The sequence below is a fragment of the Hemicordylus capensis genome, chromosome 16 (assembly GCF_027244095.1).
Source record: "Hemicordylus capensis ecotype Gifberg chromosome 16, rHemCap1.1.pri, whole genome shotgun sequence".
In the NCBI taxonomy this organism is placed as follows: domain Eukaryota; kingdom Metazoa; phylum Chordata; class Lepidosauria; order Squamata; family Cordylidae; genus Hemicordylus; species Hemicordylus capensis.
The window spans coordinates 13,171,664-13,193,521 of record NC_069672.1 but is presented as its reverse complement, the minus strand read 5'-3'; the positions used below and the strand labels follow the sequence as shown (position 1 = coordinate 13,193,521).

General features: G+C 55.8%; 1 protein-coding gene across 9 annotated transcripts in view; it reads left to right on the top strand.

Annotated features, from left to right (window-relative positions):
• Nucleotides 1–21,858, top strand: part of SAMD11 (sterile alpha motif domain containing 11) — a 250,070-nt gene that overhangs the window by 100,548 nt on the left and 127,664 nt on the right. For 2 of the 9 annotated variants that reach the window (XM_053280809.1, XM_053280806.1), the window contains exon 1: nucleotides 18,929–19,687. The exons of 4 other annotated variants lie outside the window; for them this stretch is intronic. In XM_053280809.1, coding sequence (XP_053136784.1) covers nucleotides 19,159–19,687 — 529 coding nt within the window. In that variant the 5' untranslated portion in view covers nucleotides 18,929–19,158. Of the gene's footprint in view, nucleotides 1–18,923; nucleotides 19,688–20,684; nucleotides 21,412–21,858 lie in introns of those variants that run through there. 3 more of the 9 variants (XM_053280811.1, XM_053280810.1, XM_053280816.1) reach the window with 3 other exon arrangements.

Genomic DNA, 21,858 nt, shown 5'->3' with positions numbered 1-21,858 from the left:
TGGAACTCTCTGCCACAGGATGTGGTGACAGCCAACAACCTGGATGGCTTTAAGAGGGGTTTGGATGACTTCATGGAGGAGAGGTCTATCATCGGCTACTAGTCAGAGGGCTGTGGGCCACCTCCAGCCTCAAGGGCAGGGTGCCTCTGAGCACCAGTTGCAGGGGAGTAATGGTAGGAGAGAGGGCACGCCCTCAACTCCTGTCTGTGGCTTCCAGCGGCATCTGGTGGGCCACTGTGTGAAACAGGATGCTGGACTAGATGGGCCGTAGGCCTGATCCAGCAGGGCTGTTCTTATGTTCTTATGATGCAAGTTCCCTTGGGCAACCGGCTCTGTGAAGGCCAGCCAGTCACCCTAGCCCTTTTTGAAGCTTCTGCCTTGTCAACGTATTTGGTGCTGGGAAGCCTTTCCTCCCCTCCCTACCCCTGTCAGTGGGATGGGGTGGGCGTTCCGTTCCTGGTTGCTTCCTTTTTAGCCTTTCCCGGAGCTTTCATGGTTTGGCAAACCTTCTGCGGTCATCTAAAGTTCCTTGCCCTGCAGGGAACTCTTCTGCAACTTCAACTTCTTCTGCCTAACCTACTTCACAGGGTTGTTGTGGGGAGAAACTTAAGTATGTAGTACACCGCTCTGGGCTCCTTGGAGGAAGAGCGAGATATAAATGTAACAAACAAACAAACAAACTGCACCTGCTCTCTGCATGTAGCAAACTGTGGCCCGGACTTTGTAGGTTGATCAGAGAGAGGGTTCTGTGTGGCCGAAAGGTCTGCTTTGGGGGAAGAGGCTAGACCTGATGCCCTTCGGGTACCTTTCAACTTGTATGCTTTGAATACAAAAACATTTTGAGAAGATGAAAGGATCAGACCTACACTCTTTCCACAGATTTAAGAAAAATCCCAACTAACCCGCTCTTGTGGCTGACAGAAAGTGAGTGACAGAATGAAATAGTAGAGTTGTTATTTTGGTTAGACTTGCTGTCCAAAATTGCTACCCATAGGCAGTGGGGCCACGGCTCAGTGGGAGAGCATCTGCTTTGCATGCAGAAGGTCCCAGGTTCACTCCCTGGCAGCATCTCCAGGTAGGGCTGGGCAAAATTCTGGCTTGAAAACTTGGGAGAGTTGCTGCCAATCAGTGCCGACAGTCTTGAGCGAGATGGACCAAGGACCTGACTCAGAAGGCAGCTTCATATATTTACCAGGCACACCCATAGCTTGGTGGTAGAGCAGTTTTGCATGCAGCAGATCCCAGCTTCAATCCCTGGCAGCATCTCTGGGTAGGGCTGGGAAAGACTCCTGCCTAAAACACTGGAGAGCTGCTGCCAGTCAGTGTAGACAAGGCAGAGCTAGATGGACCAAGGATAAGGTATAAGACAGTTTCCTGTAGTCCGAGGGCCGTGTCCACCCCTCTCCCCAGCGGCCCCTCGGAGTGAGGGAGACAATAAAGAAAATGGGGAGGGGTATTGCGGGGGGGGGGCCCTCAGGAGCGGAAGGGCGCGCCTTCTGTGAACCCACTTGTGCTCCCGCATAGCGACACTCCTGCTGGTGGGGCGGAGGCGGGGGGCACCTTTCCCATTTCCCTCCAGCCGAGCACGGGCGGGGGTGCTGCTGCTGCTGCTGTCAGCCGGGTGGCTGGCTGGCTGGCTGCCGCCGCTGTCCCTTGCGCCGCCGGGAGCCCTGGGGAGCGGGCGCCCGAAGACGAGAGCCACCCACGGCGCCTCTCCAGAAAGGGCCCCCTCTTGGTGTCCAGCGCGCTCAGGCGGCGTCGGAGTCGCCTGGGAGGTCGGGAGCTGCCGATCCCGAGCCAGGCTTGGCCGGGCAGGGCGGCCTCCCCCCCGCGCGCCCACCTCCCACTCCGTCCTCCCGCCCGGGCCGCTTCGGTGCGCACCTCCTGCCTCCCTCGGTCTGGCCCGGCCGGCTCCAGGCGCTCGGGGGCGGGAGGCCTGCAGGAGTTTCCAGCGGCGGCGGCGGCGGCAGGGGCAGGTCTGCGCCGCCCTCCGGGCTCTGTCGCTCCTCTCGCCGGGTTATTTATTGCCTCTCTCCCGCGGCGGCAGCGCTGTGGCTCCGGGGCGGCTGCCAAGCAGCCGAGGCGGCGGCGGCGGGGACCTGCGCAAGGGAGATCCGAGCAACGACGCCTTCCCGGCTGAAGCCCACCAAAAGTCTGCCTTCTTGGGTACTTAGGGCGGCGGTGGGGAGGCTCTGGCTCTCTCCCCGCTGACTGGCACCGGCAGGTGAAGCTTTGCCTGGGTGCGGAGGGTAGGGTCAGAGATGATGGGGGGCAGCTGCATCTGTTGGATTTCTGCATGTCAAAGCCTGGCAGCAACCTTCCAGGGTGGCCATGCATGCCTAAATCCACCACGTCGTTTTACCTGTGGGCAAGAGGCAGCCTGGTGGGGAGGCCCGTTTGGGTCCCCAGACCATGCACATGATGCCAGGGCTACAGTCTTGAAGGCAAGCGGAGTGGTGGCGTGCCTGAAGCGAAGCAGGTCTGGGGTTGCTCAGTGCCAGGGCGGATGCCCCCTGGGAGCCCCACCTAGGCCCCCTTGAATTCTGTGATGGACAAAAGATGAGAGACCAAATGAATAAATCACATCCTGGAGCTGGTGACTTGACTGTGACTTTGCTTTGGGAGGGTGCGTGTGGGGTCACAGGTTTACCGCAAAGTCGTCAGTTCAATAATTTATAGAAATCAATCAAATCAATCAATCAGTATTTCAGAGAGCACTTCACACATGATTTGGGTGTTCCCCTCCATGTTGGAACCTAGCCTGATTTATGTCCATGGTTTTGTTTTGTTTTTTTAAATCCTCTTTTTGCTCCAGTATGCATTATGCCCCAGACTCACGGCAAAGCCTGCTATCTGAAAAGCCTCCTGGAAGGTTTTCCCGAGCATGCCTGATTGACCTGCTCTTGTGCAGCTCTGGGTCATTTCAGTGAGGTTTGTGCAGGAGAACTTCCCAGGGTTCCATGGGTAGGGTGTGTGTGTGTGTGTGTGTGTGTGTGTGTGTAGAGGGGTGCTGTCTGGATTTTTGACCGCAGGCAGGCACCGAAACCTCTTTGGCCTGGCCCGTCCCAAGGGAAATTATTAGGTGGATATCCCCTTTGAATCTCTCCCTCCTCCTCTGGCCCAGAGGCAGCATCACCAGACAAGGTGTGACTTCATTAAACCAGATTTAGGCTCTCACAAATGCCCCGCAGTCAGGCTGTCCTTCTGCCAAGACCACTGGAGGATTCTTTGGACAAAGAGGCTTGAGCAACAGAGGCAATCCATAGGGACCTAGGAGGATCATAAGAAGCTGCCGTCTACTGAGTCAGACCCCTGGTCCATCTAGCTCAGTATTGTCTATCCAGGCTGGCAGTGGCCTCTCCCAGCCCTGTCTGGAGATGCTGTCAGGGAGGGAACTTGCATAGGATGTGGGAAGAGACCTTGGAGATCCTAGCTCAGCCCCCTGACCCGGGCAAGGCGTTTTTATATATCTGGCTGTAAACCTGGGGCATGATATCTGTGTCATACCTGTGACCAAAAACAACAACAACCCAGAAGGCACTGTTGCAAAAGTGTCATGTAACCAAAAGTATGCTGTAGTGGTTCGAGTGTTGGACTAGGACTGGGGAGACCCAAGTTCAAATCCCTGTTCAGCCCTGAAACTCACTGGGGTGCTTTCCAGATGAGACCCTGCAACGGGGTCACGTCGGATCTCGGAAGTGTGCTTCCACACTTCCTGCGTCGTGACATCACAGCAGGGTGCCGTTCACATTCCCAATGCCTTGTCTCTCGACTTTAATTGCTGCGATATAGAGCTAGGATGTCGTAGATCCGGCTTAAGGAAGTCGCTGTTTTGGGGGGGTTGCTAGTTTCCACGAGACTGCTCCCCCTGCTGTTTACGCTTCAAATGCGACTTGCTTGAACGGAGGCATTTTGCTGCTATTGAGCAGCTAGCCTGGAAAGTGCCTGGGTGGCTCTGTGCCAATCATGCATTTCTGAGCCTAACCTAACTCACAGGGTTGTTGTGAAGATAAACATAATCACGTACACTGCTCTGGGCTCCTGGGGGGGAAGAGAGGAATAGAAATGTAATAAACAAATAAAAACATCTAGTAATAGTAGTAGTAGTAGTAGTAATAATAATAATAATAATAATAATATAGTTAGCCCAGTTTTCCAAATCCTCCATGGCTTTTCATCAGGGAATGCTATTATTAGCTGTATGTTTACCATATGCCTTACTAACTTTACATACCTGAATCAGTTTGTGGGGTGCGGGGATTGTTTGTGGCAGTCAGGACTGTATCTGTCCTTGTGGGATGAGTGCGTTGACATATGTGTGTACAGAGAGACGCACATTTTGGTTCTGCCTGTCATTGTGGAGGTACGAAAAGCCATTTCCTTGACCCAGGGAGGTGTGCAATAACACCCTTGGAGTCTTCCTGCTCTAGAGGAAGTTGAATTTTCCTCCTGCCAGTTAACAATTTGAATCTGTGCTGTATTTTTGTTTTGTTTTGTTTTGGTCTTGGGTTTTGGTTCCTGGGCAGAATCTTTTGCTTTGGCACCCTGGTTCTTAAAGGTTTCCAAGGTTCTCAAAGTGGTTTACAGGCCTTAATTAACATCCCCCCCCACCTGCACCCGCTGAATTTCCTTCATTAGATTCTCCCGGTTGCCAGGCTATTAATTATCCATTTTGTCAATGGATTTAAGAAGGGGGCCTTTTCTGGGGGTGAGGCTGGAAGGAGCTCTGGCTAATTTCCCTGTCTCTCTCCTTGAGTATATGTCTCTACCATGCTCTGCATCTGTCCTGACTTCAGGATGGGACCATAACTCTGTGCTAGAGCACCTGCTTTGCATGCAGAAGGTCCCAGGTTCAATCCCTGAGGTTGTACACCACAGCCAGTGTGGTGTAGTGGTTAGAGCATTGGACTAGGATGGGAGAGACCCGAGTTCAAATCCCAGTTCAGCCATGGGTCAACTCACTGGGTAACTCTGGGCCAGTCACACCTCTCTCACAAGCTTGTTGTGGGGCTAAAACATAACCATGTTCATCACTTGGTGCTCCTTCGAGGAAGAGCGGGATAGAAATGTGAAAATAAATCTCTGGCATCTCCAGGTAGGGTAGAGAGAGACTCCTGCTTGGAGAAGCTGCTGCTAGTCAGTGTAGACAATACAGAGCTAGATGGATCCACGGTCTGACTCTGTATAAGACAGCTTCTTATGTTCATAAGAGCAATAACAGTCTTAAGACAGAATGCTGGAGGTGTCAGGCAGACCTGATGAGAGTCGTTCCTGTTAAGTGCAACATGGATTTCTGACTGCACCAAGGGCCATTAGGACAAAGAATCCTGTATTTTTTGGAAATATGAAATCTAGCTATTGCCTGAATCTGTCTCCAGCTAGAAGTGAAGGATACGCAGGTGAAGGATGGAGCGTGATGGAGGGTCCAGGGCACTTTTGACCCCTTCACTGCATCTGTTGCCCAGGTGGTGCATGTCTGCCCCTCCATCTTAGGAGCATAGGAAGCTGCCTTCTACTGAGTCAGACAGACCCTTGGTCTGTCTAGCTCAGTATTGTCTACCCAGACTGGCAGCAGCTTCTCCAAGGTTGCAGGCAGGAGTCTCTCCCAGCCCTGTCTGGGAGATGCTGCCAGGGAGGGAACTTGGAACCTTCTGTATGCAAGCAAGCAAGCAAGCAAGCAAGCAAGCAAGCAAGCAAGCAAGCAAGCAGATGCTCTCCCCAGAGTGGCCCCATCCCCTGGAGGGAATATCTTCCAGTGCTCCCATGTAGTCTCCCATCCAAATGCAAACCAGGGTGGAACCCTCCCCGCCCCTCCCACCCACTTCCTTCTCCCTTCTCTCTGAAAGAGAGGAATGGACACACATCTCCTCTGCCTTTTGGTTCGCAGCATTACTTTTCCAGCTGTTGCCTCCTCGCCGTCTGCAGGCCCACTAATGTCCCCAGAGCTCTCCAGAGCCCATTTATTTTGCCATCCTCTTCTGGCTGCCTGGAGCGCGGCTAATGTATCCCCCAAGGCCTTTGCTCCTTGTTAATTACATCGGGAAAAGCCGATGCAACTGCATGAGGGTGGGGGGTGGGATCGTGTAGGTGGGTGAGGGGAAACAGGCTCAACAGGCTGAGGAGCCCGGCCCTGGACAGGAGCCCGACCTCAGTCCTCTTATTTTGGAATGTGAAAGGACCCCTTTCCCTCTTTGGGACCAGCCCATCCTGCGGCAGACCCATAGATCTGCCCGCCAGTCCTTCTTAACATGTGTTTTGCATGCTGCTTTTCGCTTGTACCCCAGAAGTGGTTTCTGACAAAGACAGGGGATTCCTGGTTTCTAGCTCAGCCCCTTGCCCATGCCCATATAGCGCTTTGTCCCTCCACCCCAACAGAAGCACAATAAATTATGCAGAACAAGCCACCTTGACACAGCTCACATACATTTCAGGTTGCAGAATCTGACTCGATACAGAATTTTCGGTTGCAGAATTTGGCTGGGTCACTTTGCATGCTGAATTTGGATCCCCCCACCCCTAGCAGCGCAACCCCAAGCCAAATTTGGGACATGCGCCCCCCCCCCCCGCCCGAGCAATGGGCTCCTTCAAACCAACATGGTGTCCAGATGGCCAGTTGAATTTCACAGCTTCTTGCCATCAACCGTACCCCTAAGATAGTGCCCAAGTTGAGTTTCCACCCTGGATGGCCTGATACTTGTTAGCTGTGTCTCTCTTTCCCCGCCCCCACCCCCGAGGTCTGGGCTTATTTCGTTCTGCAACAAGACTTTTTTTCAAAGGTTGTCAAGTTTGCTACTGTCGTTGAGCCGCAAGAGCACTTAACCTCAGTGAACCGGAGGGATAAGCAGCACCCAAAATCTCATTAGGATAAGCTCACATTGTCTTCGGTCTGGCAAAATAAATAAATAAAGGCCAGAGCAGCTTTTGGGCGCCTGAAACCATGCAGACCAGACATGTCCAGTTTAGAGTAGCGGAAAAGCTGTGCTGAGAGTGGGGGAGGTGGTGCCTATCTGTGTGCGTGTTCAGGGTTTTTAGAATTATGCACAGTGTGGAGAGACCGAATCCCACCCCGCTCTCGCAGCACTAGAGCCAGGGGCCATCCCATGAAACTGATGGCCAGGAAGTGTAGGGCCAGCAAAAGGGAGTCCTTTTTCACACAATGCGTGATTAGTCGATGGAATGCTCTGCCATGGGATGCGGTGGTGGCCACTAGCTTGATGGCTTTAAAACGGCCTTGGACAAGCCCGTGGAGGACAGGTCCATCCATGGAGACTAGTCTAGTCTGGTGGCTGTGGGCCACCTCCAGCCTCAGAGGCAAGATGGCTCTGAACACCAGTTGCAGGGGAGCAACCGCAGGAGAGAGGGCCTGCACATACACCCCTTGCCTGTGGGCTTCTCGGAGGCATCTGGTGGGCCACTGTGGGAAACAGGATGCTGGATTAGATGGGCCTCCTTGGGGCTGATCCAGCAGGGCTGTTCTGATGTCCTCAAGTCAGACCCTTGGCTTATGCAGTTCAGTAGCGTCTACACTGACTGGCAGGCGCTCTCCAAGGTTTCAGGCAGGAGTCTTTCTCAGCCCCACTTGGGGTTGCTCCCAGGTATTGAACCTGGGCCCTTCTGCATGTAAATCACATGCTCCCGGCTCAGAGGTAAGATGCCTCTCAAGCCCAGTTGCAGGGGAGCAACAGCAGGAGGGAGGGAGGGCGGGAGGGCATGCCTTCGTTTCTTGCCTATGGGCTTCTCAGAGGTACCTGGTGAGCCACTGTGAGAAATGGGATGTGGGGCTAGATAGGCGTTCTTGGGCCTGATCCAGCAGGGCTGTTCTTTAGGGGAGGATAGGCTTAGAGGAGGAGCAGCATTACAGGCAAACCTCGCCATTTGCGGATCCAGTTTCCACGGTTTCGGGTATCCATGGTCGGGGAATTGAAACCCGACTTCGGCATACATCAAAACAAACAGTTCACAAGGGGTTAATTCCACGTATACGGAATTATACAGTATCTGCATATCCACAAGGAGAAGAACCCTTTTGTGGCTCCTTTGTTCAAACCAAGGACCCCTCGATTTTTCACTTTAAAAAACGGGACTTGCTGGGAGGGGGGCATTGCTGAACACCTGGAAACCTGTGGAGCACGGTAGCGCCCCGCTTTTTAGGGGCCTTTTTTTGCCATCCCCACAGCCTCCGGAAACCTGAGTCCCATTGACTTAATGACTCAGTATTTGTGGGTTCTATTCTCCGCAGTTGTAGTGGAGAACGGAACCACACCCCCCCCCAGATACCAGGGTTCTCCTGTATTGTGATCTGTTTGATGGTGCGGGGAAGGACTTGTCTTCCAGGTCCGTTTGGTGGCAAGCGTGTGCATGTGGCCACTTGCTCTCCAGGCACAGGGCAGGTGGCTTGAGCTGGGCTCCCAGCAATCCAGCTCTGGCACCCGGCCCCACTGCAAGCCTAGCAACCTGACCTCTGTGCTTCAAGGGCGCCCTCTGGGCGGTAGCATCGCCCCACCTGATCCCTAATGGCCAGTCCCTGCCCACCAGGCCCTATAAAGCCCTTGCCCCAGCAGGGCTTATTCCTCAGTCCAAGCAAGGGAGGACTCTGCCCAAGCGCCTCCTCCAGCTGAGGATCGTGCATCATGATGCGTCTGATGAGGTGGGGTCTCTAGGCCACGAAAGCTTCTGACACCATGACAGAAAAATCCTAGGCATGTTTACTCAGATGTAAACATGCACCTCTGAGTTCAGTGGGACTTACACTCCAGTATGTCTGTCAGTCAGTCAGTCTATCTATCTATCTATCCATCCATCCATCCATCCAATTTTTCTACTGCCTGATATATACGTCTCTAGGCAGTGTACAAAATTTAAAATATTTAAAAGTCACGAATTAAAATACAATGACAATAAAAAGAATTAGAATAAAATTATTAAAACAAGTTTTTTTTAAATTATTAAAATCCATTCCAATTAAAAGCCTGAGAGAACAGGAGGTTTGCAACCTAAATCTGTTAGTCTTCCAGGATGCACCAGACTCTTTGCAGTCTGCAAAAGCGGTGCTGCCTTGATACCCCAAGCAAAGGTTGACCCTGATCCCTTAAAGGGGTAGGGGTGTGTGTGTGTGTGTGTGTGTGTATCCATGAGAGAGAGAGAGAGTCCGCCCTGCTGTCAGATCTGTGGATCAACCATGGGGCTTTCCCCCCCAGGCCCATTTTAAGCCTGCCAGTGCACCCATTGAGAGGAGGGCGGTTCAGATGCCAAGTGACAAATGTAAAGAGACAGCCCTGGTAATGCAGCCTTTGATGTCGCTTTGACCTGGGCGCGGGCGCGGGAGCAGCTGCTCAGCGGCCGAACTCCTGTCAGCGATCGGGTGAAAGACCGAAACAACCACCCCGGCCTGATCAAAAGGAAGGCTGCCTCCTCTCCTACCTACTTTGCCCGCTCAAGCAGATGGCTTGATGCTGGGGGCTAGGTGGATCATTTTTGTCTCCAGAGGGTGCTGTTAGAGATCGCTATGGGAATGAGAAATGTGATGGCAACTGGAATTTGGTCCACTTTGCTTGTGTGTCTCCAAGGGATGGCTCACGGGCTTGTTTCCTTCACGCTGGTCTTCATCATCCTATGTTTGGCACCCAATTTCTTGAATGAAAGGTTCTGGGGCTCGGCAGCAGAGTCCCTCCATCCGCAGCCAGTGCAAACCTGTGCCAGTTTCGATTAAGCTCAGAAGCGGATGCCGTTCCCCAGATGGGCGCTTGAACTCTGGTGGAGGAGCTGCCCAGTAGCCCAGATTAAATGCGCTCTCTGGGAGAAGCTGGTCTCGGCCTGAAATCAAGGCTCGCCTTCGCTCCAGTAACTGCAGCTTACTCTCCTATGCGCAAACCATTGAGCGCATACAAATGGTATATAGCGTGGTGCTTATTGCCGGTCAGCGGGTAAAAGGTGGGTGTGCCCCCAATGGGAGGGGCTGGGCTAACCTGGCCTGGTCCAGTGGCGCGGGGGGGGGGAGGCTGGGAGACTAACCATGGGCATTACCGGGTATGCACAAATGTCCATGCGCGTGCGTGTGTGCTCGTGTGCGCGCACACACCCACCCACACACCTGAACAAGGTTCAAGCAGGGACGGCTCTTTTATGAGGAAGGGTGAGGGGGTTGCCTCTGACGGCAGATGGTTGAGGTTCCAGCAAGGTGGCTGGTTTACTCCGGGCCGAGCTGACTGCAGAATTAGGAATCTATTCGGAATCTAATATTCCTAGAATTAGGAATCTAATAGTAGGAATCTAGGGAGCTGCGTCCACTGAAGCTGCCTTCTACAGACCTGTGGCCCATCTAGCTCAGTACTGTCGACACTGACTGGCAGCAGCTCTCCAAGGTTTCAGGCAGGAGCCTTTCCCCAGCCCTAGCTGGATTGATCCTGGGACCTTCTGCACGCAAAACAGACGCTTTCCCACTGAGCTACAATCCTTCCCTAGAGATTACATAGGAAGCTGCCTTATACTGAGTCAGACCACCCTTGGTCCATCCAACTCAGTATTGTCTACTCTGACTGGCAGCAGCTCTCCAAGGTTTCGGGTAGGAGGTTCGTTCCCAGATGCTGCCAAGGATTCACCCTGGGGCCTTCCGCATGCAAAGCAGAGGCTCTACCCAAGCTACGGATGCTTCAGTCGATCATAGGAAGCTGCCATCCTGAGCCAGATCCTTGGTCCATCTCGCTTATTGTCTACTCTGACTGGCAGCAGCTCTCCAAGGTTTCGGGTAGGAGGTTCGTTCCCAGATGCTGCCAAGGATTCACCCTGGGGCCTTCCGCATGCAAAGCAGAGGCTCTACCCAAGCTACGGATGCTTCAGTCGATCATAGGAAGCTGCCATCCTGAGCCAGATCCTTGGTCCATCTCGCTTATTGTCTACACTGACTGGCAGCAGCTCTTCAAGGCGGAGTCCTTCCCTGCCCAACTGGAGATGCCTCCCCCCCTCCCTCTCCTTCCACCCGGCGTGGCTCAGCAAGAGGTCCCCGGCCTCTGATCCTGCTGTGCCATGCCATGCCGTCTGTGATCTGCTACAGCAGGCCTGTCGGGGAAAGAGTTACGCCTCCCTTGTGATGGATTGCAGGCGTGTGGAACTGCCCTTGTGGGAAGCAGCAGCCGAGTCCAAGGGAGAGAAGGCACCGCTGAAGCCCACTGGGGGGGCGGGATGGGGCTCCTCTCTCTCTCTCTCTCTCTCTCTCTCTGCCTCCTGCTGGGCAAACAAGCGAGCTGGGGGCAGGCCGGAGAGGTTCCCGCCCTCCCTGCCTCCCTCCCTTTCCTATGTTGTTAGCTATCAATTGATAGATAGATATTGTTCCTCGGGAGCTTCCCCCAAGCCTGGGGTGCTGTGTTTTGTTTTGGGAGGAGGAGGCAGCTCTGCCTGTCGGGCTGCCTCACACAAGGCTGGTAATAGTGCTGGCTAGCTTAGCCTGCAGCTCGCTCGAGGCTTGGGAACGAGAGGGGAAGAAAGGCTGGCCAGGGAATAGGAGAGGAGGGGGCTGCGTGGTGTGCAAGGAGGAGAAGACTGCGGGGCAGAGGCGGTGGTGCTGTTGCGCCCATGCAGCAGACAGGGTGTGCGGTGTGTGTGGGGGGGGCTCTGATAAGCAGGGTCCACCCTGGTTTGCATTTGGATGGGTGACTGACTACATGTGAGCGCCGTCTGCTGTAAGAGACTCCCCTTAAGGGATGGGGACAGACAGAGCTCAGTGGGAGAGCATCTCCCCGTTCAATCCCTGGCAGCATCTCCAGGTAGGGCTGGGAAAAGACCCCCTGCCCGAAACCCCAGAGAGACACTGCCTCTCAGAGCAGACAATACCAAACTAGCTGGACCAAGGGCCTGACTCCGTAGAAGGAAGCTTCCTATGCAGCCATGTGCTATGGGGAAGGACCATCATAGGAAACATAGGAACATAGGAAGCTGCCATATACTGAGTCCAACCATTGGTCTATCTAGCTCAGTAGTGTCTTCACAGACTGGCAGCAACTTCTCCCAGGTGGCAGGCAGGAATCTCTCTCAGCCCTATCTTGGAGATGCCGCCAGGGAGGGAACTTGGAACCTTCTGCTCTTCCCAGAGTGGCTCCATCCCCTGAGAGGAATACCTTCCAGTGCTCACACATCAAGTCTCCCATTCATATGCAACCAGGGCAGACCCTGCTTAGCTATGGGGACAAGTCACGCTTGCTACCACAAGACCAGCTCTTCAGGTACTGGAGCCCCAAGCTGTGCCGGGCTTTACATTTACTCATTATTTATTTAGTGCATTTCTATACTGTACTGCCCCATACAGAAAAAGTCCTTGGGTGGTCCACAACACAGAACCAATTAAAAAAACCACTGGCATAACTGAAGCCATTTGAAATACAGTAAGGGCTCTAAAACCCAAGCTTGGGAACTATACCCTTAAAGGCCAGCACCAGCCCTCTGCTGCTGAATGACGGCCTCGCCCCCTCAATATTATTACCCCCCATATTGCGGATGGAGAAGCTGTTCTCCTGGGCGGTCCATCCCGGAACCAACTACCCGGTTTCTGCTCCGCTGCCTTCTGGGCGCTGCAGTGGGGTTTGGGGCGGGAGAATCCCCCTCCTGCAGATCCCGTCTGTGTCTCTCTCGCCCTGCTGTGCTCCGTGGCCCTCTGAGGCAGTGGAGGCCACCTTGCCTCACCGGACGGGCCCTGACTGTATAAAACATTTGCAGAGAGAGCAAGGAGTCTGCAGCGCTTAGTTTATGGGCACGCTCAGCCCTTAAGTTTCTGCCTTCGCCGTAGTTTTGCGACGGGCCTTTATTTTTGTTTTGTCCTCTTTCCCGTCTTATCGGAGTTTTGTTTGATTAAAGCTCCATGTTGCATGGTTGCCGAGGCAACGGGTTTACTTCAATTAAATCCCTTGCCTGGGGAATCGGACTAAGAGGGAAAAGAAAAGGGAAAGGGAATACAATGGAGAAGCCAGGGCCACGCTGAGGACTCCGCGGAGCCCCCAAGAACGGCTGCCAATTCCATCCCGTTGATTGTTGGGGGGCAGGCAATTCTGAGCCGCGGGTGATTTCTTCTGAAAATGGCAGACCTTTGGGGCATTTTTTTTTCTGAGCCGAGCTCTGGGGCGCTTGCTTAGGCAGAGGGGGAAAGTTGATTGGATTTGTTGAGATGTCTCCCTTCATTCCAGGCAACCAGTGTAGAACTTTGCCCTTTGCTGCCTCGCTTAGATGAAAGTGGGCAGAGCAGAGGATCTCTCCAGTTAGTTCTGATGGCCCTGCTTCTTGGACCGCTTCATCTCCTCCAGGGCCCCCCTCTCCCTCTCCCCCACCCCCGCCCACCTGGGCTAGTTTTGAGGCTGCTCCTTTTGGTTTCTCTGTTGTGGAAACATCTCTCCTGATCAAGCAGCCCGGCGCTTCCCCAGACAGCAGGCTGTTCCTGCGGGGTTTCCTGCAAGGCTGGCTTTACTGCGAGTTCAAAGTTGCCCCCCCAAAAACCCACGCAAAAAGCTTATTTTTTTTAAACCCTGGATATAAATCGGGTTACACTCTAATGCACAATGAAAAACCCGAATTGTGTGTGAAGTGCTACCTGATAGCTTGCAGGGACTTTGGGGTAAATTTGGCAGATATGTGAATACACACCTCTATTCTGGAGGAGATGTAAAAGTAAGGAGTGAAAAACTTAGGCAGAGGTATGGTGCTACCAGGAGAGGCAGGAATTCAGGTCCTTCCCCCACCCACCCACCCCCGCCCTCCAGGGCTGAGAGAGAGACTCCTGCCTGCAACCTGGGAGAAGCCGCTGCCAGTCTGTGAAGACAATACTGAGCTAGATAGACCAGTGGTCTGACTCAGTATATGGCAGTTTTCTCTGTTCCTCTGTTCACCTAGGCCCCTAAGGGTGTCCAACACAGAAACAGAGTAAAATGCAATAAAAATATAACCACAGCATTAATGCAATAAAATCACAGCTGGAGAGAGCAGCCACTGTAATTTCTAGGTTGGGTTGCTGTAATGTTCTTCTCTGTGTGCAACTACCTCTGAAGAGCATTCTGAAACTTTATTTTTATTTTATTACAAGTGTTTATGCCCTGCTCTATGAGTCCAAAGACTTCCGGAGTGGCTTACGATAAAGCATTTTAAAGATATTAAAAAATTAATCGTTTCAAAAGCAGCAGCAGCAGTGGCACAATGCAAAGAAGGATCTGTGTCTGAAATCCTGGAGAGAGCTGCCGCCAGTCAGTGTAATACTGAGCTGGATGGACTAGTAGTCCGGCTCTGCAGAAAGCAGCTCCCTTTGGGCTTGGGAGAGGCCACAGCTCAGTGTGAGAAGAGCCCCTGCTTTCCATGCAGAAGGTCCTAGATTCAATTTCTGGTATCTCCAGGTAGGGCTGGGAAAGACCCTGGAACTCTGGGGAGTTGCTGCCAGTCAGGGTAGACAATACTGAACTAGAGGAGTGCTGGTCTGGTGGTAGCAAGCATGGTTTGTCCTCTTGGCTAAGCAGGGTCTGCCCTGGTTGCATATGAATGGGAGACCTGATGTGTGAGCACTGGAAGAGATTCCCCTCAGGGGATGGAGATGCTCTGGGAAGAGCAGAAGGTTCCAAGTTCCCTCCCTGGCAGCATCTCCAAGATAGGGCTGAGAGAGATTCCTGCCTGCAACCTTGGAGAAGCCACTGCCAGTCTGTGAAGACAATACTGAGCCAGATAGACCAATGATCTGACTCAGTATATGGCAGCTCCCTATGTTCCTGTGTTCGTAATCGTCTGACTCAGTAGAAGACAGCTACTCATGATAGTCTGCAGAAAGTCCCAAGTTCAGTCTCCTGCTCTCTCGCTCTCTCGCTCTCTCTCTCTCTCTCTCTCTCTCTCTCTCTCTCTCCCGCCCCCCAACCCCCGTGACTCCAGCCAAAGTAGACCACATTGAGCTGAGTGCCCGCTCCATATGTCATGGCCACAGCTCAGCCAGTGCTAGTTGGTGGATTGGGACTGGGTGGTGCATTAATCTGGTTCCATATAAGTAAGCAACTTCTCTTATCCCTCAAGGGTGTTTGTTGGTGGAAAGTATGCATACAGTTTTGTCTGCATAAAGTTCAGTCCATCAGCCTCTCGGTTGCTGGGGAAGGTTTTTGCCCTAGCTGCCTGAGAGTGATTCTGAGTCAGGGTGGGCAGCTTTTGAAGGACTCATCCTGCCAGTGAAGCCTGGGGTGCTAAGAAGGGGCACGGAAGGTATTTCACTCTGAAATCACTCCAGTGCTTGGCCAAGTTTCAACCAGGCGCATAAGCTTTTTGAGCAGAGTCGTTTCGGAGACACGCTTCTTCAGGGTCCGGATGTAGTTCTGCATTCCGGACTGTGTTGTTCAGAGACCCAAGGAGCAGACTCTCTTGGGCGTTTTGACAGGAACACAAGGGCCTCCGACAAGCCCTGTGGGCGCCAGTCGCCTTTGTGGAGGAGCGGGAGACAGAGCTTCTGCTGGCCTCTGTCTCCCATGCCCTGGAGTTCGGGAGCAGTGGCTGTTGCCAAACCATGCCGAATACTGTAAAAAAGAGTCTATTTCATGGCAGGCAGTGTGCCAGGCTGGCCTCATTATTGACTTGCCCGCCCCTTTTAACTTAAAAAACATAAATAACTACAAAGAAATATTGGCAAGTAAACATGTGACACATTTGAATGCAATATTTTAAATGGTGCTATCAAACTTTTAATGGAAAGCGATAAATATGGCCGTTAGAATACCACCCCAACACTCTAGCTGTGAACTACTTGTCTGGCCCAGTTTGGAAACCACAGACTAGGAGTGACACTGGTTTCCCTTCCCTCTGTGTATGGGACATTAATCATGATGGGTGGGGGAAATAAGTGGAGATGATGATGATGATGATTGATGGTGATTTCTCTGGCTCATTTCCCTGCCTTGTTATGTAAGAATACGGGGATTGGGCCAGCAGATCTGTTCTCCAAGCTTGTAAGTGTATGTCTGTTAGTGTCCAAATTCAGATGCGTAAACTCAATGGCGGGTGACCGGTGACCCCAGATGCAGGGCTTCAGGACCGCTTTTGCTGTCCCACCTAAAAAACCCCCCATTTTTCAATTTGTGAGAAAGGGACCTCACATGTCAAGGTTGCATTTCTTTCTTTTTGATTTGGTGTGCAGTGTGTGCATGGGTCTACCTAATGTGGTGCTTGAGCACATGTGCCCCAGAACTGTGAAGCTCTCACAGCAAGAAGGGGCCAGTGAGATGGGGGTGGTTACTGTGGGTCGAGGCTGGCCTACAGCCAAAAATGACAGGGTACCAGGAGCCCCCAACTCTTTACCTTTTGATTCTGCCCCACTCGCTAATGTTTTTTGAAGGCTACAGGTGTGTGTGAGAGAGAGAGCCTGAGAGGGAGGGAGGGAAGAGAGTGTGAGTGAGTGATAACTTAATTGGGAGGAGTCAGGGGGGGACGAGGCTTGTGGTTTTAATTAGGGCCCCCTCCCTATCCTCTGTTATTCTGAACGCTGGGACTCTTCCATTCCCAGCGTCCGGCCCCTCCATTCACTCAGTTTCTGAATACCTTATTTTTCATGGCATTGGTAGGTTTCGCCACTTTATTTATTTATTGAATTGATATACCGCCTAGTATAAAAATACCTAGGCAGTGTATAGAATAAAAACATAAAATATAACACATTTAAAAATCGTAAAAAGATAAAAATCATAATAGATAAAAACACATTAAGATTTTAAAAATTTAAAAATCACACACTTTTTGCAGGTGTGATTTATCTCTGTCCAGCCAGATGGTCAATTTCGCACATGTGGGTCTGTGGGTCTGTACTTCTTCATGCAGTGCTCAAATTATGGGGGAATAATTAAATCTGCAAGTCTTGCCCCCCCGATTCTACCCCCCCAATTTTACATAAATCCTCCCCCCCCCTTCTAAAAACTGTAGTTAAGAGGGCAGAAACCAGACCCTTAGCTAGGGGAGTATGAGGAGTATAGGGAGAGCCCCCCAATTTTTCCAAACAAATATTTTTTAAAGAACTGAATGTTGCTTGCCCTTAGGACTGATGGGGGACAGATAAGCTGCCCCCCTTTTTTGGCAGCCCCCCCAACTTTAGACTGGCTACGGGCCTGAAAGAGCCTCCTCTGCCCCCTCTCATGTGAGCACTGCAATAAAAAGCACTTTTGCATCCTCTGATTTTAGAGTGTTAAAAGGAAGACTAAAATGCCTGCTGCCGCCCCGGCCCTACAAGCTGGGGTGTCCCAAGCAGTTGCCCGCCCCCCAATCTGTGGTTGTGTGAAGCATGTGATAGGGTGCCGGTTCTTGCCTGGGGCTGCTCATGTGGGCCTGCAGAGGCCCCCAAGGGCAGCCTCTTTGCCTTGGGATGGGGGCTCCCGGCCTGGACCCCCAGATGTCGCTGGACTACAGCTCCCATCATCCCCAGCCGCAACGGGAAGCCTAGTCAGTGCAGCAACATCTAGCCCCCCCCCCTCCGGGTTGGGAGCCCCTGCCTCAGTCAGGAGGACGCCTCAGCTGAATGTGTGGCTGCTGCCTGTCAGCACAGCTGCTGCCCCACCCGAGAAAGGGGTCAGCCACACCCTGGCGCAGGGCAGGTTGCCCCTGCTTCTCCTGCGGGCACATCCCGTGTGTGTGTGGGGGGGTGTGGGACTGGCGCTAGGTGCTTGGAGAAGGCCACACGACGGAGGGGTGCCGGGCTGGGGGAGAGCAAAGCTTCGTTGCCTCGAAAAGAGAAGCGCGGGCGGGGGTCTCAGTGTTGCCCCCCCCCCGAGGAGACGCTTCCCAAGCCGCGACTCACTTGGGCAGGTCCATGGACCATGGGCGGCGGTTGGCCGTCGCTGCCCCCCTCTCCCAGAGCGGTCTCCCCACCTTCCGCTCCCCTCTCTCTTTTTCTCCCCCCCCCCCCTTGCGAGCGCCTTGTGCTGTTTAAGCGGGCCAAGTTAGGGAAGCGGCGGCGGCGGGGACGCTTGTTGGGGCCGAGTCTCTCTGAACTCCGCCGCCTCGCCAGAGAGGATCCTCCGAGTACACAATAAACGCGCCTGTCACAGGGCGAGGAGGCGGCAGCCCCGCCAAAGAGGGCTGCCTGCCTGCCGCCACCCCCCCCCCCAGGCGGCGGAGGGGGCCCTTGGGGACCCGGCCAGGGACACTGGGCCTGGGGGGGCAAATCTGTCTAGGGGTTGGTCGCCGAGAAGTCGCCTCTCCAGCCAGCGCCGCCACCAAGTCCCCCAAGCTGGCGCGGGTGGGGGGACCCGTCGACCACTTCGCAGGTGCACGTGCGCAAGTGCGTCCTTCTCGGTGTCTTGCCGGGGGTGCGCGCGGGGGGGGGGCAAGCCTGAAAAGTTGCGCTCTCCCCCAGAGGGAGGGCAGGGGGCAGAGCCGCCCCGCCAAAGGCGCGCGCCGCAGCCTGGCTGGCGAGGGGGAGGAAGGAAGGAAGGAAGGGGCGCATTTTTTATTTTTTTAAACATTTTATTTCAAAACAAACCTGCGAAGTGGCGGGGGAGAGGGAGGGAGGTGTGCTCCGTGCGCCTCGCCCAGGGCTGCGCGCACCCCCCTCGGTCTGGGAAACAAACAAGAAACTTTCGCTTGCCCTGGCGAGGAGGAGGCAGCAGCGCTGAGGGGGCCGGCAGGGCGAGCTCGCAGCCGGGAGGGGGTCCTCCGGTCCGGGCGTGGACGGGGGCGAGGGCGAGCGAGGCGGCTGGGTCGATTGGCGGCTCGGGGTGTGGAGATCGATAACCCTTTGGCGACCGAAATCATGTCTCTGGCGGCGGCGGCGGCGCCGCGCCGGCCAAGATGTCAAGTATTAACCCGGGGGGGCAGACCTGCCGCCGCCGCCGCCGCTCTGAGCTCCTCCCGGGCGCATTAGGCTGGGCTTTCTGGCGGCGGCCTCCCGGCGGCGGCGGCGCCCCTTGGCTGCTGCTGCGCCGCGGGGGAGCGCTGCGCGGGGGCTCCTTGGAGGACACGCCGCTGCCTGGGCAGCCCTCGCCGGCGCCTGCGAGCTGCTGCTGCTGCTGCTGCCGCCTGTGCCGCCGCCTGCTCTGCTGCTGCTCCTGCTGGCGGCTCCTTCCAAGCAGGCAACTTGCGAGCCGGGAAGAGGAGGAGGCGGAGGAGGCGGCGACGGTGCCGGAGCGCGCCGGCGAGGCGAGGAGGGCGCCCCGCGCCGCCGCCGCCGCCAGCACCATGCCGGCCATCAAGCGCGAGCGGCCGGACCGCGAGGAGCTGGCGCTGGCCGCCTTCAACCAGCCCATGGAGACCCTGCCGGAGTACGTGGTGCCCTTGGCCGCCGCCATCCCCGTGGTGACCCCGCACCCGCCGCCCTACGAGCAGCTCTTCGCCGCCGCTGCCCACCACCACCACCACCACCCGCCGCCGCCCCCGCGCGCCTACCTGGGCTTCCACGACGCGGCCCCCCCGCCGCCGCCGCCGCCGCCGCACGCCGCCCACTCGCACCCGCACCCCCTCCCCGAGGACCTGATGCTGGAGCGCTTCTCCTCCATCCCGGATTTCCAGCCTTTCTTCGACAACGGCGAGCCCTGCATCGAGGTGGAGTGCGGCGAGAACAAGGCGCTCCTCTACATCAATAAGTTGTGCCAAGGCAGCAAGGGGCCCTCCATCCGCTACCGGGCCGAGTGGCTCACCCCCAACGAGTTCCAGTTCGTCAGCGGCCGGGAGACCGCCAAGGACTGGAAGCGCAGCATCAGGCACAAAGGTACAGCCGGCCTGCCGGGGAGGGAGGGAGGGCGAGCGAGCGGCCAGGGCTTCTGCTTTCTGCCAGGCTAACTTAGTTGGGAAGTGTGTCAGCTTTGGAGCGGCACAGCGCTCCTCGTCGGGCCACTTTGGAAAGCTCGCGCTTCTGGAGCGCTGACTGGCAAACGAGGCACTGCTGGGGGTTTTCTTTCTCTCCCACCCCCGTGGGGTGTGTGTGTCAAACTATCAAAGTTACCACGGGCTCGGGGAAAGGAAGGCTTAGGCTTTCCTGCCTCACAGAGCTCTTGAGCAGGGATTTCTCTGTGATGGAGGCAGCGAAAGGCAGCTGCCATGATAGGTGCCGGGACTCAGCCGGTCTGGTAGTCAGATGTTCTGTTTTTGGAGTCGCGCACCCCACCCCACCCCCGTGTTTTAGATGCATGCTTGCTGTTGACTTGAGCGTTGCGAGGAAGGCGCGCTCTGCGCATGGACAGAGGCACTTGGGTTGCTTTTCCCCTCGCGGGGACCCAAAGTTCTGCGTGGAGCAAAGCGAGCGTGATCTGTATCCACTCTATCGAAGTTGGGGACCATGAGGGGCGTTTTGCAAAGGGGTGTGAGCGGCAAACTCGGACAACTTTGGCACTGCCGTTGAATCGAAGAAGAGAGATCGCTTGATCCGGTTCCCCCCGCCCCAGCCCCCGCCCTCCCCGGTCACTGCCTCTCTCGTGACCAGCGGAGCCGACTTCGCGTGGACTCCAAGAGGGACCCTCGCGGGCGCACGGACGACAGCAGCCTTTGGAGCCGCCGCGGTATGGACGCACGCCGGGGGGGGCTTTTGGCCAGCTCCCTTTTGCCCCCCACCCCACCCCTCGATCGAGCGCCGTCCTTTGCGCGGCTCGGCAGAGCTCCCCTCGGGTGAGCGCGTGTGCGTGCAAAGGGGCGGCGGCGGCGGCGTCGCCCACGCGGAGCGGAGGAGAAGGGCTTGCCTACCCTCGGAGAAGTTTCACGCCCAGCTAGAAAGTTGCGGAGCGGGAGCGAGGCGCCGGTGCGGGCGAAGCGAGGCGAGGCTTTGCAGGGCGGCGGGTAGGGGCAGCCTGCACTGGCTGGGCGGCGGCGGCGACGCGCGGGAGGGAGGCTGGAGACTCCCCCCCGCCGCCTTCCCCCACTTCAAACAAGAGGCTGGCGCGGAGGAGCGGAGGGAGCCGCCGCCAGGGCCGTCTGTGCGCACCGCCGCGAAATTGACCAGAGGCGGCGACTTCCGAAGCAGGCAGCTCTCTGGCGCCCGGAGCCCGTGTGTGTGCGTGTCGCAGCCTGCGGGAACTCCGGCTCTGGGCCCGGGGAGGAGGGGCGCTTGGAGAGGCGCCCTTGGGGGGCTGCTGCTGCTGCTGGGGCGTGTGCGTGTTTGCTTGCCTCTGGCCCCGCGAGTTGTGGCTTGGCCACGGGCGCTGCTGAGAGAGCGGCGTCTGCACAGCTGTTGTTTACGTCTGGCCGGGCTCGTCGCGTGTGAGCTGCGCGCGTGTGCATGCTGGTGGCGTGCGGGGTGAGTGTGAGCGGCGCCTCGCCCCTGGCCAGTCGCCCCAGCTCCCCGCCTCTCTCCCCCCGCTGCTGATGGGCGCAGCTTTGGCTCTGCCTGCCGGGGCCACCCGCTGCCCTCCCCTTCTCCTCGCTGCCCGTGACGGGCACATCTCTTCCCCGAGGCGCCCGTGGTGGGGCCAAAAGCCCCGCATCCCTCGCAACTCCGGAGCGGTGAGTGGAGGCGCTGCCAGGGCGAGAGGGGCGCACCGGGCTGCGGTTTGGAGGGGGGGGTCGTCGAGCCTGCCTTTCGGGGCGTGTGTGCCGTGCGGGGGGGGGTGGACGCGCGTTGGGGCGGGGGCTTGTCTCCCAGCGCTGAGAGAGCCGCGTCCGCCAGGCTCTTCTTTAGAGGCGCCTGTCAGGTTTGGGGCGCGGGGTTGGGTGAGGGGAGTCACTCCGGAGGCGGATCGAAGCCGAAATGGAAACCACCGCCACTCTGTTCGGATCGGAGGGCGTGTTGAGGCAGGTGGGTGGCGGGGGCGGCTGCCAGGGGACCACCGCAGTAGGCTACCATCTCTCTCTCTCAAAAAGAAAGAAAGAAAAAAGCACCCACCTCCCACCCATTATTCCTCTCTTCCTTGTTTCTGCACATCTCCCCTCCACCACTCTTTCTCTTGCACT